The sequence below is a fragment of the Pelodiscus sinensis genome, chromosome 5 (assembly GCF_052426305.1).
Source record: "Pelodiscus sinensis isolate ZL-2025 chromosome 5, ASM5242630v1, whole genome shotgun sequence".
Taxonomy (NCBI): Eukaryota; Metazoa; Chordata; order Testudines; family Trionychidae; genus Pelodiscus; species Pelodiscus sinensis.
In genome coordinates, this window is record NC_143056.1 from 66,004,238 (window position 1) to 66,018,690 (window position 14,453).

The 14,453-nt window shown below is 38.8% G+C and overlaps 1 protein-coding gene across 2 annotated transcripts in view; it reads left to right on the forward strand.

Moving 5' to 3' along the window:
- The window catches only part of STARD9 (StAR related lipid transfer domain containing 9), a 132,808-nt gene that overhangs the window by 74,586 nt on the left and 43,769 nt on the right, over window positions 1-14,453 (forward strand). For both annotated transcript variants that reach the window (XM_006135403.5, XM_075927239.2), the window contains exons 16-20: window positions 412-591; window positions 7,654-7,705; window positions 8,353-8,490; window positions 10,808-10,890; window positions 11,610-11,719. In XM_006135403.5, the coding sequence (XP_006135465.3) occupies window positions 412-591; window positions 7,654-7,705; window positions 8,353-8,490; window positions 10,808-10,890; window positions 11,610-11,719 (563 nt within the window). The remainder of the gene's footprint in view (window positions 1-411; window positions 592-7,653; window positions 7,706-8,352; window positions 8,491-10,807; window positions 10,891-11,609; window positions 11,720-14,453) is intronic.

A 14,453-nucleotide genomic window follows, 5' to 3' on the forward strand; every position in this document is an offset into this window, starting at 1 on the left:
TGCAGAGCCGCAGCAGGGGTAGCTCATGAGTCTGGAGCAAGCCAGGACTGCTGTTTCCCCTGCCCCTCTCTCCCCCCCCTCCACTGCACCATGGAGATGGTGCTGGGGGGCGGGGGGGTGGAACCAACTTTTAAGCCAGCTGTCTCCAGCACTGGCTCCTGCTCCTCTCCCCCCTTTCTGCCTTTGATACAGAGGCAGCAAGGGGGAGGGGAGAAGCGTAGTTGACTACTCAACCAGCTGCTTACATCCCTAGTTTGCACCCATAATTAAATAGAAGATAGAAATTTTGTAAGAGTAAATTGCAAAAGAAAAGCTGCCCTTTTTGGGGGAAAATGATTCTTTTAGCCATACTTTAACTTGCTGTGTAAATAAAATCTTTACTGTTAACTTTCTTTTCTGGTCTTCCTTAAGATCGAACAGCTGACCAAAGACTGGAGTGATAAGTGGACTGACAGAAAAGCCATAATGGAAGAGTACAGTGTGGACATCAACAAACAAAAGGCTGGAGTGACAATAGATTCCAATTTACCTCATTTAATGGCAATGAATGATGATATCCTCAGTACTGGAGTTGTGCTTTATCATCTCAGGGTGAGACTTAATCTCTTGCTTTATTTTATGACTTGCAGTAAGTGTCTTTCCTTTGGGAACAGAGATCCAGATTGGGTGACATTAGAACGGCAATTATTACAGAGCAAAAAGCTGTATTGCAAGACAGCTTCACTGGTAACAGGACAACATTAAAAAAACAAAGGGGAAACTATATTCTACACTAGCTGTACAAAACAAGATATTTTCAGCTGACTATTAAGATGACTTTTATCAGTGTCCATGCAACACTTATGGGGAAACCAAACTAAGTGTCCAATGGCCCAAATAAGCATATAGGCATTTGCACACACAGAATGGGTTCGTGTCACTTTTTGTGGGCTCTGTCTCAGTTCAGGGCAACTACTCCTGTGTTCCCTTTCTGTGGTCCAACATGGGCAGTGATTCTAGACTCCATGCTCCTCCAGCTGTTACCTTTCATGAGTTGAGACCAATCTCTTTCTCTATCCTAAGAAGTTTTTTCCAGGCTGCACCATTTTCTGTCTTCATTGTGATATACCCAGCAAGTCAAACTGCCTAAATAGCATCTGTGCTTTAGCCCAGTTGCCAGTAGTTGTAAGCTACCCCACAGCCCTACAGAATAAAAGTTCTTGTATGCATGCTAAAAGCGTAAAAGAGATTACCCATCAGTCTTATGGGACCTTAATATGCCAAAGTCCTTCCAGTTTCTTCCATTTGCTTAATCTGAACAAAGTCCCTCAGACTGTTTATCCAGTAGTCTCCTCTATGTTTACTTATCTCTGTAGAATCAACTTGGAAATACTTTGTATGTGCCTGACCGAGTGATGGTATTTCTCTGGAGGTGTTAGTACTTGAGTGAAATTGCCTAATCACACTCCACTGTGCTTAGTTTGTGGAGAGTGGTGATTACTCTCCCCCATGGTATTACATACAATCCCTGGTTCACAATGATAAATAAACTCAGTACAGTAAGAGTTCCCAAAGATATTGGAGGAAATTGTCATGTCACAGGCTTAATCAATAGTTATGTCAAAGTATGTATGCAAAAGCAGAAGCTTAAAATTTGGCCTGGTGTTCTAATATAAGCACCCTTTACATGGAATGTGTAGTGGATAGTAGCCAGGAGCGCTGGAACCTGTGTAGAAGTGAGATGGCCACCAGCCCCAGAACTGTGGTCCATGTGCTGCGCCTCCTCTTTTCCTTGAGGCTCTGCCCCATGGCCTGGCTGGAAGCTAGAGCCAGTCTGTGGTAAGAGCTGCCTAGGGAATCCAGGACTTTGTTTATGAGCAAAGTCTCACTACAAGTCTTACCATTAGAAACCATTTTTTAAAATGGGATTTAGGCTTCTAGGTCACTCAGGGACAGATTTTGAAAGAATTTAGGGCATGTAAACAAGCAGATAAGCTTCTAGTGGAACTTTCCAAGTATCTAGCACAGTGGTAGGCAACCTGCAGCCTGTGGGCCGCATATGGCCATTTGGGACTTATGTGTGATTCGCAAGAGATTTTGTTTACTGTTGCCCACACCCAAGGTTGCTAGATTCCGCTGGTTTCCAGCTCTGTTTTTTTTTTCTATCAGTATGTAAAGCACAGGCAAGTGAAGTGACAGACCGTGAAATCCATGTTCTCTCTCTGCAACCAATCAAAGTGTTGCTCAGGTTCATTTGGCAAAACGACCCTATCCTGGGAGACCATCTTCATCACTGAGATGGAGGGCCACTCATGCAACCCACTCATTAGCCTATGAGTCAACAGTGTGATGCTGTTGCAAAAAAAAGCAAATATGATTCTAGGTTGTATCAACAGGTGTGTTGTAAGCAAAACTCGTGAAGTCATTCTGCCGCTCTACTCTGCACTAGTTAGGCCTCAGCTGGAGTACTGTGTCCAGTTCTGGGCGCCACATTTCAAGAAAGATGTGGAGAAATTGGAAAGGGTACAGAGAAGAGCGACAAGAATGATTAAAGGTTTAGAGAACATGACCTAGGCTTCATGAACTGGGCTTGTTTAGTTTGGAAAAAAGAAGAAGAAGGGGGAACATGATAGCGGTTTTCAAATATCTAAAAGGGTGTCACAAGGAGGAAGGAGAAAATTTGTTCCTCTTGGTTTCTGAGGACAGAACAAGGAGTAATTGGCTTAAAGTACAGCAGGGGAGGTTTAGATTGGACATTAGGAAAAAATTCCTAACTGTCAGGGTGGTCAAATATTGGAATAAATTGCCAAGGGAGGTGGTGGAATCTCCCTCTCTGGAGATATTTAAGAACAGCTTAGATAGGCATCTGTCAGGGATGGTGTAGATGGAGCTTGGTCCTGCCTTGAGGGCGGGGGGCTGGACTCGATGACCTCTCGAGGTCCCTTCCAGTCCTATTATTCTATGATTCTATGATTCTATGTTGCCTATCACTGGCCTAGCACTTAGTTGCCATTGATTTTCATCATTTTCCATTGAAATCAATGAGAGTTATATACTTGGCTGCTTTTGAAAATCCCAGTAGGCATGTATTTGCATCTTTAGGTGCTTAACTGTCTTTAAAGATCTCATCCTTAGGCACTTTTGGAAAATTTTGCCCAATCTTTAGACACGAGGGCTGTGTCTACACTGGCAAGTTATTCCGGAAAATCAGCCGCTTTTCTGGAAAAACTTGCCAGCTGTCTACACTGGCCGCTTGAATTTCTGGAAAAGCACTGATGATCTAATGTAAAATCATCAGTGCTTTTCTGGAAAAGGGCCAGTGTAGACAGCACAGTAGTGTTTGCCGCAAAAAAGCCCCGATCGCAAAAATGACGATGGGGGCTTTTTTGCGGAAAAGTGCGTCTAGATTGGCCACGGACGCTCTTCCGGAAAAAGTGCTTTTCCGGAAAAGCGTCCTGCCAATCTAGACGTGCTTTTCCGAAAATGCTTTTAACGGAAAACTTTTTCGTTAAAAGCATTTCCGGAAAATCATGCCAGTGTAGACGTAGCCCTGAGGTTTTGTTGGCTGCAGCATGCCTCTTTAACTGTTTGATGCCAGAAGCTAGTACTAGCATGCAGTGACATGGCACATCTAGCTTTCCTGCTACAGACAACAAGTGGGTTTGCAACATACATTTGTTTCCCTTACATTTATGACGCACAATGCTGCAAGCCCTCCTACTTTTTGTGTGACAGCAAATATGATTTAAAGATCAGATCAGCGTCATGATCAGGAAAATGCCTTTTTGCTTTGTGTGACATTGTGGAAAATATTGTCTGGGATAATTCATCCTTAGAACAACCTGACAGGTTGTCTGTTAACCTGGTTTGAGGGAACTGTTACTAGCTTCCTTGTCCTTTTAGTGTTCTCTCTGTAGTTCAGATAGTTTGCTCTGTAATACTAGTTTTATGTCTCCTTCCTGTCAGTCCTTATGGTAGCTGCAATCATTGTTATGGTAAACAATGGCGTGTACTCTTGGAACTGTCATTCATGTTATTTATTATGAAATAATTTATTTTCTTAGTAATCCATTTGTCAAGTCAATCACCTGTCCCTGAATGCTCCCATGAAAGATTGCTCTATGCTGGGATTCAGTTCAGGAATGGAGTGCAGTATCTGTAATTAACAATTCCCACGAGCAGTGTATTTTTCTTCTTCCTTTTCTAACCTAACTCCTTCACTGTCTTAAACTAGCCTGTGAGCAAGAGGCCATTTCAAATGGCTAGAACATTTTGTAGAGACTGAGTGGGTGAGGTAATAGCTTTGTTGGACCAGCTTCTGTTGGTGAGAAGAGATGAGTGTTTGAGCCATACAGACCTCATCTGAAGGTGGTCTTTGTGTAACAAATTCATACACTAACGACCAGATTTTCAAATTACCCTCTATATGTGAGCCTGCATGTACTGAACATGTACGTACCATCAGGTAGTTAGTTACATGGTGGGGATGGGGTTGTGTTCAGTTTGGCTAAGGTCATTTGTTTCTTGCAAAGGCTCATCTTTGCTATGATTTTTTTCTTATATGGAAATTGTAGCATTTGAAATTTGTGCTTGTAGATTTTTTAGTGATTCCTGCTTTAATTTGGTCTGAAGCATCAGATTTTTCTAGCTTGAATGCTTTAATTTGAAGTATACATGTAGACATAACCCTCTCTTCTGTTGCAAAAATAATTGGTAAATTGCATACCCACAACTTTGGTGCTGTAGTCTAAAGACAGAGTTTTATTATGAAACTATGAAGTTTTATTATGAAACTACCTTTACTATGAAGGTTTATTACCAGTGAGGTGAATGCAACCAAAGGTCTCCTCCCTTGAGTGACATAGAATACATAGATATTGTCACCAATATGCAGTGTGTAGAATTGTTTTTGTTAGTCATTTTAAAAACAAAAATTGGAGAGTATCCGCAATACAGCTATTGATGTCAGTGTTGGTAGCCATTCATATTTTTTTACATTAATCTCAAGTATATATAGAAAGTTGTATCCACCACTTAAAGCACTTTTTTAAGCTAGTCCCTCCATATTTTCAAGTACCAATTTGCAAACTAGAATTATTCTACATGCTACTTTTGACAAAATCTAAAGTGGTTAAGAGATAATGGAGAAAAACTAATCTTAAGGCTCACCGATAGGACTCATATTAAGGCCTCTTATTAAGTTTGTTTCACTTATACTAACATCTTTGTCCCCTCTTTCTTTGCTCCTAGATGCTGCCTTTTCTTTTCTTTGTGCTTTGCCTCTTTTAGGCTCTGGTGTCTGTTACTTCCATCTGAACAACAAGAAGGTAAAATTTAGTGTTTTTGTTTTTATGCTATAGCACTGCTCCATCATAGTTTTTGCATGGAAGGAAAAGGCAGCCAGCTTTGAATCATATAGAGCAAGCAGTGTGCTATCCATTATTCTCTTATTGCTTCCTACTTCATATACTTTTCATATACAGAAAATTTTACAACAGCTTAGTGATATGTTGTTGCTTGTCTTTTGTGAACAGTGCCTTTCCCCTTGATTTTAATTGCACCATTTGACCTGAAGTTTGTTGTGGGATTTGTTTGTATTGGTGTAAAAAGGACAAGTCAGTTTGTGTAGTAAAGTCTTTTGGGAGATTATGTGCTTTTAAAAATGAAATGCAAAAATATTATCCCTAATATACAGTTCCTCCAGAAGGCTCAGGGAGTGGTGTTCTTGTTCATGGAGCATTGCTATAGAAAGTTAGAGTATAAAACAATAATTATATACAGTAGATGGCCTAGCACTTGTAGTTGCTACAGTGAATCTAGGTGATATTTTAATCCTTTTATCAAATGCCAAGCTTTTATCTCTATGCAGAACATTTAGATAAGTAAACTGAATAATAGTATTAAAAACATTCAAACTAGGGCTGCCAAGCGATTGAAAAAAAATTAATCGCAATTAATTTCAATTTTAATTGCACTGTTAAACAGTGTTAGAATTCCATGTATTTAAATATTTTGGAAGGCTTTCTTTATTTTTGTGGGGTCCTGGGATTCAGAGCTGCCTAGGGTTTCAGCCCAGCATAGTGTGTAGGGCTCTGGGTCCCATTCTTCTTTATCACTTGCTACCTGGGAAGCTGTGGGCTGGGGCTGCTCCATTCTTCCCTTTTGCCCATCAATAATCACATGGGCATTTCCCTTAATGATGGAGAATGAGGAATGTATTTAGAATCTTTGACTTCCGATCATCATACACAATGACCCCTTGCTTTGAAATTAGCATTTTTCTATTAAAGTTCTTCATCTGCATTTCACAAGGCTTCTTTCTTATTCAGTGGGTTATTTAGTTACAGGTATATACACAATGTAAATATTTGATATTACATTATATTGAGATATAGATAAATAAAACAATGAAAGCAATATCCCATTAGTTTTCATGTTGTTTCATGTTTAGAATTCAGTTGTATGCTATTTGGGGCAACACCATATTTTCATTTGTTTTGGTTGGATCATAGAAAACTTTAAATACATATATTATTATTATTTATTAATATTTGTATAGTCTAAAAGCTGAATATCAAGATATAGTTGTGTTATATTTTTTAAAATAAACTTGTTAGAGAATGTGTGTATACAAATCAGCTTACTGAACTATTGAAACATACTGCTAGATTTAAATAGATATAGTGCCTCTTCAAAACTAAGAAATGTCCTGATTTTATTTTCCTAAGGAATAAAACAAGGAACAAAACGGTTAGGATGAGTTGACTGCTTTTACTGTTATTTTACATATTTAGAATATTGATTTTGTGACCTTATGTTTTATTGACATTTCCTTTGTCATAATATTATAGAAATTATTTCTCTTCCATCAGTCCACATTTATTTTTAGGACTGGATGTCCTTGAATTTTATTCTGACACTTTATTTTTCTTTTCTTTTTTTTCAAAATTGTGGGTGTATTTAATATTTGTTCCTATGTAGGGACACCTACACGTTACTAATCAATAAAAATATTGATTTACTATAACTCATTCACCCCTGGAAAATTTACATACAATGATTATTCTTTGTTTATAGTGATTTTACTGCATCCATACTCAGTGCCCAACTCCCTTTAAGAGCTGGAATAACGTTCTGGTTGTCTTCTTTCATTTATGTATTGATTGATCAGTAAATTGCTGCTCTTTGAAGATTCAGATTCTGGGCTGTTTTCAAAATTGTCTTCTCATTTTGCGCACATAGCTATTTATGCATGCAGTTATTGTAACTGTCTATTCAGATTGGGTCATTGGGCATCTGAGTATCTAGTTTGAAAAGTCAAATATCTGTGTGTGTGTTCCATTACAGTAATTGTGCATGAGAGCAACCATGCAAGCAAAGCATCTGTCTGAAACAACTTAAAACAACTATCCGTCTGGTTGTAGCATCTGCTTAAGTAACAGCAGAGGAAGCATTAAGTGTGGCACGTAGCAATTACAAAGCCATGGAGAGTCGAGGTTAAGATTCCATACACATTACAATTTATAGCACTAGTCTTCCCTAATCCATTCAGGCAGGGATAACTTGTCTGGAATATTTACCAAGATACTATAGCAGAATTAATGATAACTTTTTTCATTTTCAGTAGATGACTTTTAATTCACCTCATTAACAATAACTATTTCCCACTTTTAGGAAGGAACAACCAAAATTGGAAGAAGTGATTCAGAGCAGGAGCAGGATATTGGTAAGAAAATCATATTACAGAGGGTTTCATATTGTGTTCTCTTTACTTAAGTTCTTTTGCTTTTCTAGGGTAACATTTTTCTTTACCAGCCATCTCCATGTGAGAAGTTGAGGAGAACATAGCTGGTTGTAGGTATGCTATATAGTAGTGTTAGAGTTAATTTCTGCTGCTATTTATTGGGTCAAGAAACACCATGGAAGTAATTGAGGACCTACAGTTTTTCCCCAGTAGTGTAAACTACATTAGGGATTGAAAATTACAGAGGTTCAAAGTCCAGAACTTGCTATATTAAATCCTGTATCAGTGCCTCTTCTCTAACCCCCTGCTGCAAAAGCTAGAGAGAGAGAAAAAAACTAGCAAAGTATCTTTCCTGTGGTTCAATATCATTCTTTCCAGCTGTGTTGGTTTATTAATATTAGACATTAAAAGCACTTCACTTTCATTCTTTCTCCCCGCTTCATTCTGGATGTGATTTTTAGCAGCCACAAATTCAAGAAATACCAAAGCTAGTAGAAACTGATACGTATTACAGAAATTGTTGTTTGACCATAGTACTGTGTAGCTAGAGGTTTTATTCTAAAGTAAATGTGGAAAAGAGTTTTTAAAATAAACCTAAAATGATCAAATAAGAGACCATTAATTTATAGTTTTGCAGGGTCAATGGATTGAAAGGAACCATTGCATTATAGATAATAAGTGTGGGATTGTGACACTGCGGCCAGCCCAGGGAGCATATTGTACTGTAAATGGACAGGAAGTCAGTGGTGCTTGTCATCTGTCACAAGGTGAGTCTCACAGTTCCTTTTTGTGATATTGGTGCTAATCGTACAGATATCAGTAAGTGAATATAGTATCTTAAAAACCAACAATGGTCCTGTAGCACCTTGGAGACTAACAAAAATATGTAAATAGTATCATGAGCTTTTGTGGGCACAACCCTCTTCTTCAGATGACAAATACGGAGCAAAGGCTCAGAGTTTGAAATATAAAGCAGAAAAAGAGGGGAGAGGGGAAGGAGAAAGAAAAGGGGAGGGGGAAAACCTGCCAATTAAAGTGTCCGTGCTAAATAAGGCTAATAGCGTGGGCTGTAAGTGCCTGATACTTAGCTTTTGATGTAATTTGGGTGTTGAATATAATGGCCCATCCAGTTCACGTCTTTGCTCATGCCTTGCAAGATTGTATCAAATTTGCTTATAAAGCCTAGTTCCGCAGATTCTCTCGAATTGATTCCTGAAATTGCTTTGTAAGAAAATAGCCACTTTTAAATCCATTAATGAGTACCCAGGCAAGTTAAAAATACTGTGACTCCATTGCTCAACATTCTTTCCCTTCTTTAGGATGGAACAATACAACCCAATAATCCTTTGAGTTCAGAAATTAGGATCTTCAGAAGTCATACATGTCTATTAAATGAATGGACATGTGTGTTATGTTAAAATTAAACAGTTATGGTAATGTTATTAATTTTAGCTACAGGAATTCTTAGTTCTCTGAAAATAGAAGACTTACTAAGGATTTCTTCTGACCAACGAAGTTATGGGTTAGGTAAAACCCCTCTAATGTGTCCACTGCAAATGCCACAAGGGCTTGGCTTTATGTGGACTGTGCTAGCATGGTTGAACTACCTTGAATTTCATTTCTTATTGGAATCTGATTTTTATCAAAATTGTAGACACTGAGCTACAGAGTATAGGGGTTGTCTCTGATTTCAAAGTTAGAGATTTAAGGTAGGGTTTACAAAAGCACCTCATAGACTCCAGTGATGTCTGTGGAATAGACCCCTTTTTGTGGTTTCAAAAGCAGACCCTGGGAAACCACTTTTGTTGGCTGCCCAGAGCTTCTGCTATTAGGAGATGCTTCGACTTTCACACACCATTACCAGACAGTCTTATTCAGCTTACTAGGACAAGTCTTTATCTTCTTACTGACTTTTTTTTTAATTCTACTTAAGTTCCAAGACCATGCTGTGGGATTAAAATGGCCTTATGCCAGAGTGTTTCTAACTTTTTTCTTTGGTTTTTTTTTTTTTTTACACTTTATAATTTTTGCTTTAGATTTTTTCTCAGTTTTTGTAAAATTTTTCACTTTAAAGATACTTGAGTATATTAATAACTGACTTCTGGGACATTTTCTCTTATGTGTTCCTTGTCATTGAGATGGAGTCAGTTTTCTACAGGTTAGAATAAAAAGAAATTTCTAATACAAGTTGAATCTCTCTAGTCTAGGTTTCTCTAGTCTGGCAATATCTGCCCTCTGACATGATTTTAGTTAGCTGGATATTCACTCATCATGGGTGTAGCCAAGTTTCCTACAGTCTCATAAAGTTTGTTTACAGCCACCAGTCCTGGTTCTTATTGTTTTGTGCTGTTATTTAGCTCTAATTTACCCCCTAAATATCTTCTAAGAGCCCAGTAGGCAACAGAAGTGTTGTCTATCAGCATTACCAACATTGACCTCCTATTGTCCACATTTTCTGATTCGACACCAGTCAGTTCCTGAGGGTGCTAGACTAGAGAGGTTCAACCTTACTGGCTTTGACACTGGCCTGCATGGTTTAACATTTTTAAAAACTCTAAGGATGTTAATTATCGGGTAATTAACTAATAGACTAGTCAATGCATTTTTGCATCAACTATTCGTAGTCGATAGGGCGCCTCTGTCTTTGAAGTCTACACGTCAAAAGTGAAAGTGCAGTGTAAAGCCTATGGTCAGCTGGGGACTCGCTGACCCCAGGCTTTATGCGGTGCTGCCACTTTGAAATGCCACAAGGAGCCCAGCGCTGGGCTCCCCGGCGTTTCAAAGTGGCAGTGCCGAACGGAGCCCAGTTTCAGTTGAGGAGTCCTGGGCTCCATGTGGTGCTGCTGCTTTGAAGTACCCCTCCCCCCTTACTACCTATATTTGATAGAGGCAGCAAGGTGGGGGAGAAGCAACTAGTCGACTATCATGTCAAAAACTCCCAATAATCCTGGCAGTAACAATCAGCAAAGCATTATTAGGAGTGGCTTAAATTGTAGGTACCATGGATACACATCAAATTCCAGATGTTTAGTAAATTTTATGTCCATAGTTTCCTCACTCTCCTTTTTTTTTTTTTTTTTATAGGAAGTCTTGTTGTCCTGGGTAAGGCTCATAAATTTAGGTTCAACCACCCAGCAGAGGCTGCTATTTTAAGACAAAGAAGATTGGTAAGTATATTTTTCTTTCCAAAATTTTTTCATTGGTGACTAACCTCATTATTTCCTTTTAAAAGCGTCTCTGAAATGTATAATGCATCTTCATGTCTACTTATTCACTTGCTTCATTTCCTCCTTGTAGTGGTCTGTGGTAACACTAAGCCATTATGGGTTAACACCAGTGCCACTCACAGTCTTGCTTAGCAAAATAAAATGGAGATCCTCTTAAATTATTTACCATTTCCTTGTTTTGTAGTCATGACTTCATTAAGGCTGATACAGTTTCACTATGGGCAGAATACCGAAGCAGAAAGACCAATTTAAAAACTTTCCATAATCAATAATATTCTCAGTTATCCTTTGTTTTCTCACTGTTCATCATTAAATATGCTAAAAACAATTTTAGTTGGAGAAATTATAGAATTAATGAGTGCCTCAGTAATATTAGCCGTGAAGATGTTCTTTTGTTACATACAGCAGAGTTAGAAATGGAAATTAAAAATTGATAAAAGGAAATAATTTTTATGTGGGGTATAAAAAAGTAACTCAGTACTACTGAATATTATTTAGGAGATAGCTTATTAAGATTTCCAAACAGATTTAGTCATCTGTAAGGTCACCATTTCAGTATGCTGAAGCACATATTAACAGCAGCAATAATAAGTTGTAACATGTCAAGTTATTAGAATATTCTTTCATCCAATTCCCGTCTTGTTTTTTTTTTTAAATAGATTAGTGAGGCCTCCCTCATTTTGAGCAGTAGATCTTTGGAATGGCTGGACTTGGATGGAAATTTCACTCCTTCCCCTCCCTATATTTTTTCTCTATTTGAAAAAGAAAGGTAAGTTTAAAATGGAGTTTCCTTGAAAGCAGGGTTCATTTCAAAGAGAATTAGAATGCACAAATTCCATCGTGTTTTATTTACTTGTTTAGATTTAAATTATAATGATGAATAGCTCCAGTAAGAGAGATTGAGCGAGAACCACTGTCAATTACTGTATACCTTGGTGGTTAGGGCACTCTCCTGAGGTATAAGAGTACTTGTTGCAAATGAAGCAGAGTAAGGATTTAAAAATAGGTCTCTTGCATTGCAGGTGAGTGCCCTATCAATGAGCTATAGGGTATCCTGGGAAACACCCATACCACCATCCCCCAAAAATGCCCTTTATGGTCAACCTCATTTATCTTTTGTACAAGACTCAGTCTGATATGCATACTCTCAAAACACCCCAACTGGACTAGGTCCTGCAGGAGAGAGAGGTGGGTCAAGTTCGAAAATCTTGCCAGGGTTTAGGCATGAGCTAGGGTGCTGAACTGACTAGCAGGAAACGTAGGCATATTACCACCAGAAATTTAGTCTTCTAGGGAATTTAGGCACCTTCCGCTAATTTTGGGTGTCTGATTTGAGATTACTAGGATCTGCTTTTTCAGAATACTTAGCATAGGTGGGTACATCACACTTTCAAAGCACAGCTTTCACTAACTTCAGTTGCTGCTGTGAATTTTCAGCAGTTCTGCAAATGAAGATCCCCCAGGATATCAATTCAGAAACCCAGAAAATGAGAAACCCAGTTAGTGACAACCAGGGAAGACTTCGGTTTAAGTGATTTGCCCAGCATCACATAGGAATTGTGTGGCCCAAGCAGGAATCTCTTCTGCTTTCAACTTCTTTAACCAGGAAACCATCCTTTCCCTTCCCTGCCTCATTTATCATAGAATCATAGGACTGGAAGGACTTCAAGAGGTCATCGAGTCCAGCCCCCCGCCCTCAAGGCAGGACCAAGCTCCATCTACACCATCCCTGACAGATGTCTATCTAACCTGTTCTTAAATATCTCCAGAGAGGGAGATTCCACCACCTCCCTTGGCAATTTATTCCAATATTTGACCACCCTGACAGTTAGGAATTTTTTCCTAATGTCCAATCTAAACCTCCCCTGCTGCACTTTAAGCCCATTACTCCTTGTCTTGTCCTCAGAAACCAAGAGGAACAAATTTTCGCCTTCCTCCTTGTGACACCCTTTTAGATATTTGAAAATCGCTATCATGTCCCCCCTTAATCTTCTTTTTTCCAAACTAAACAAGCCCAGTTCATGAAGCCTGGCTTCATAGGTCATGTTCTCTAGGCTTTTAATCATTCTTGTCGCTCTTCTCTGTACCCTTTCCAATTTCTCCACATCTTTCTTGAAATGTGGCGCCCAGAACTGGACCCAGTACTCCAGCTGAGGCCTAACTAGTGCAGAGTAGAGCGGCAGAATGACTTCACGAGTTTTGCTTACAACACACCTGTTGATACAACCTAGAATCATATTTGCTTTTTTTGCAACAGCATCACACTGTTGACTCATATTCAACTTGTGGTCCACTATGACCCCTAGATCCCTTTCCGCCATGTTCCTTCCTAGACAGTCGCTTCCCATCTTGTATGTATGGAACTGATTGTTCCTTCCTAAGTGGAGCACTTTGCATTTCTCTTTATTAAACCTCATCCTGTTTACCTCTGACCATTTCTCTAACTTGCTAAGGTCATTTTGAATTATGTCCCTATCCTCCAAAGAAGTTGCAACCCCACCCAGTTTGATATCATCTGCAAACTTAATAAGCGTACTCTCTATCCCAATATCTACATCATTGATGAAGATATTGCACAGTACGGGTCCCAAAACAGACCCTTGAGGAACTCCACTTGTTATCCCTTTCCAGCAGGATTTAGCACCATTAACAACAACTCTCTGACTACGGTTATCCAGCCAATTATGCACCCACCTTATCGTGGCCCTTTCTAAGTTATATTTGCCTAGTTTATCAATAAGAATATCATGCGAGACCGTATCAAATGCCTTACTAAAGTCTAGGTATATGACATCCACCGCTTCTCCCTTATCCACAAGGCTCGTTATCCTATCAAAGAAAGTTATCAGATTAGTTTGGCATGACTTGTTCTTCACAAACCCATGCTGGCTATTTACCACATGCCTTCCAATTTCTGCAGCAAAGGGGTCCTATAGACAGCATCCTCCTTCACTACACAACCTTGATTGATCCACAGAGCAGGTCTGTCATATGCCCTGTGTGGAATATATAGTATGTAATTGTGTAATTAAAGACCATAGTGCATGCTGAATTAATGCTGCACAAGCAACCTTAATCTGCCATTTCCTAACTTTTGAGTGTTTAATTTTGCAACCTTAATGTTCTTTTAATCAAATTGTGGTGTATAATTTAAGTTATAAAGAGGATGCCACTTGATGTATTTATAAAACTAAATATAATAATTTCTTCCTCTGGGAGAGCTGTCATGCATCAGTGACAACTACCTGGTGAATTGTATTTAATTGTGTGGGAAAGAATAATTACTACTTCCATAGTTCACCTGAAGCATTAACCTATTTCTTTGCTTGAGTTGTTCTAGTGCAGTGGCAAAATTGATCAACTTTTAAGTCTCTGGAAATGTTTTGCTACCTTATATTTATGAACGTGAAACTTGCATCCATATACAGTATTTGTGTGCATTTTTTGTGTTACTGGCTTGCTTTTCATTAGGACTGTCAAGCGATTAAAAAATGTAATCATGA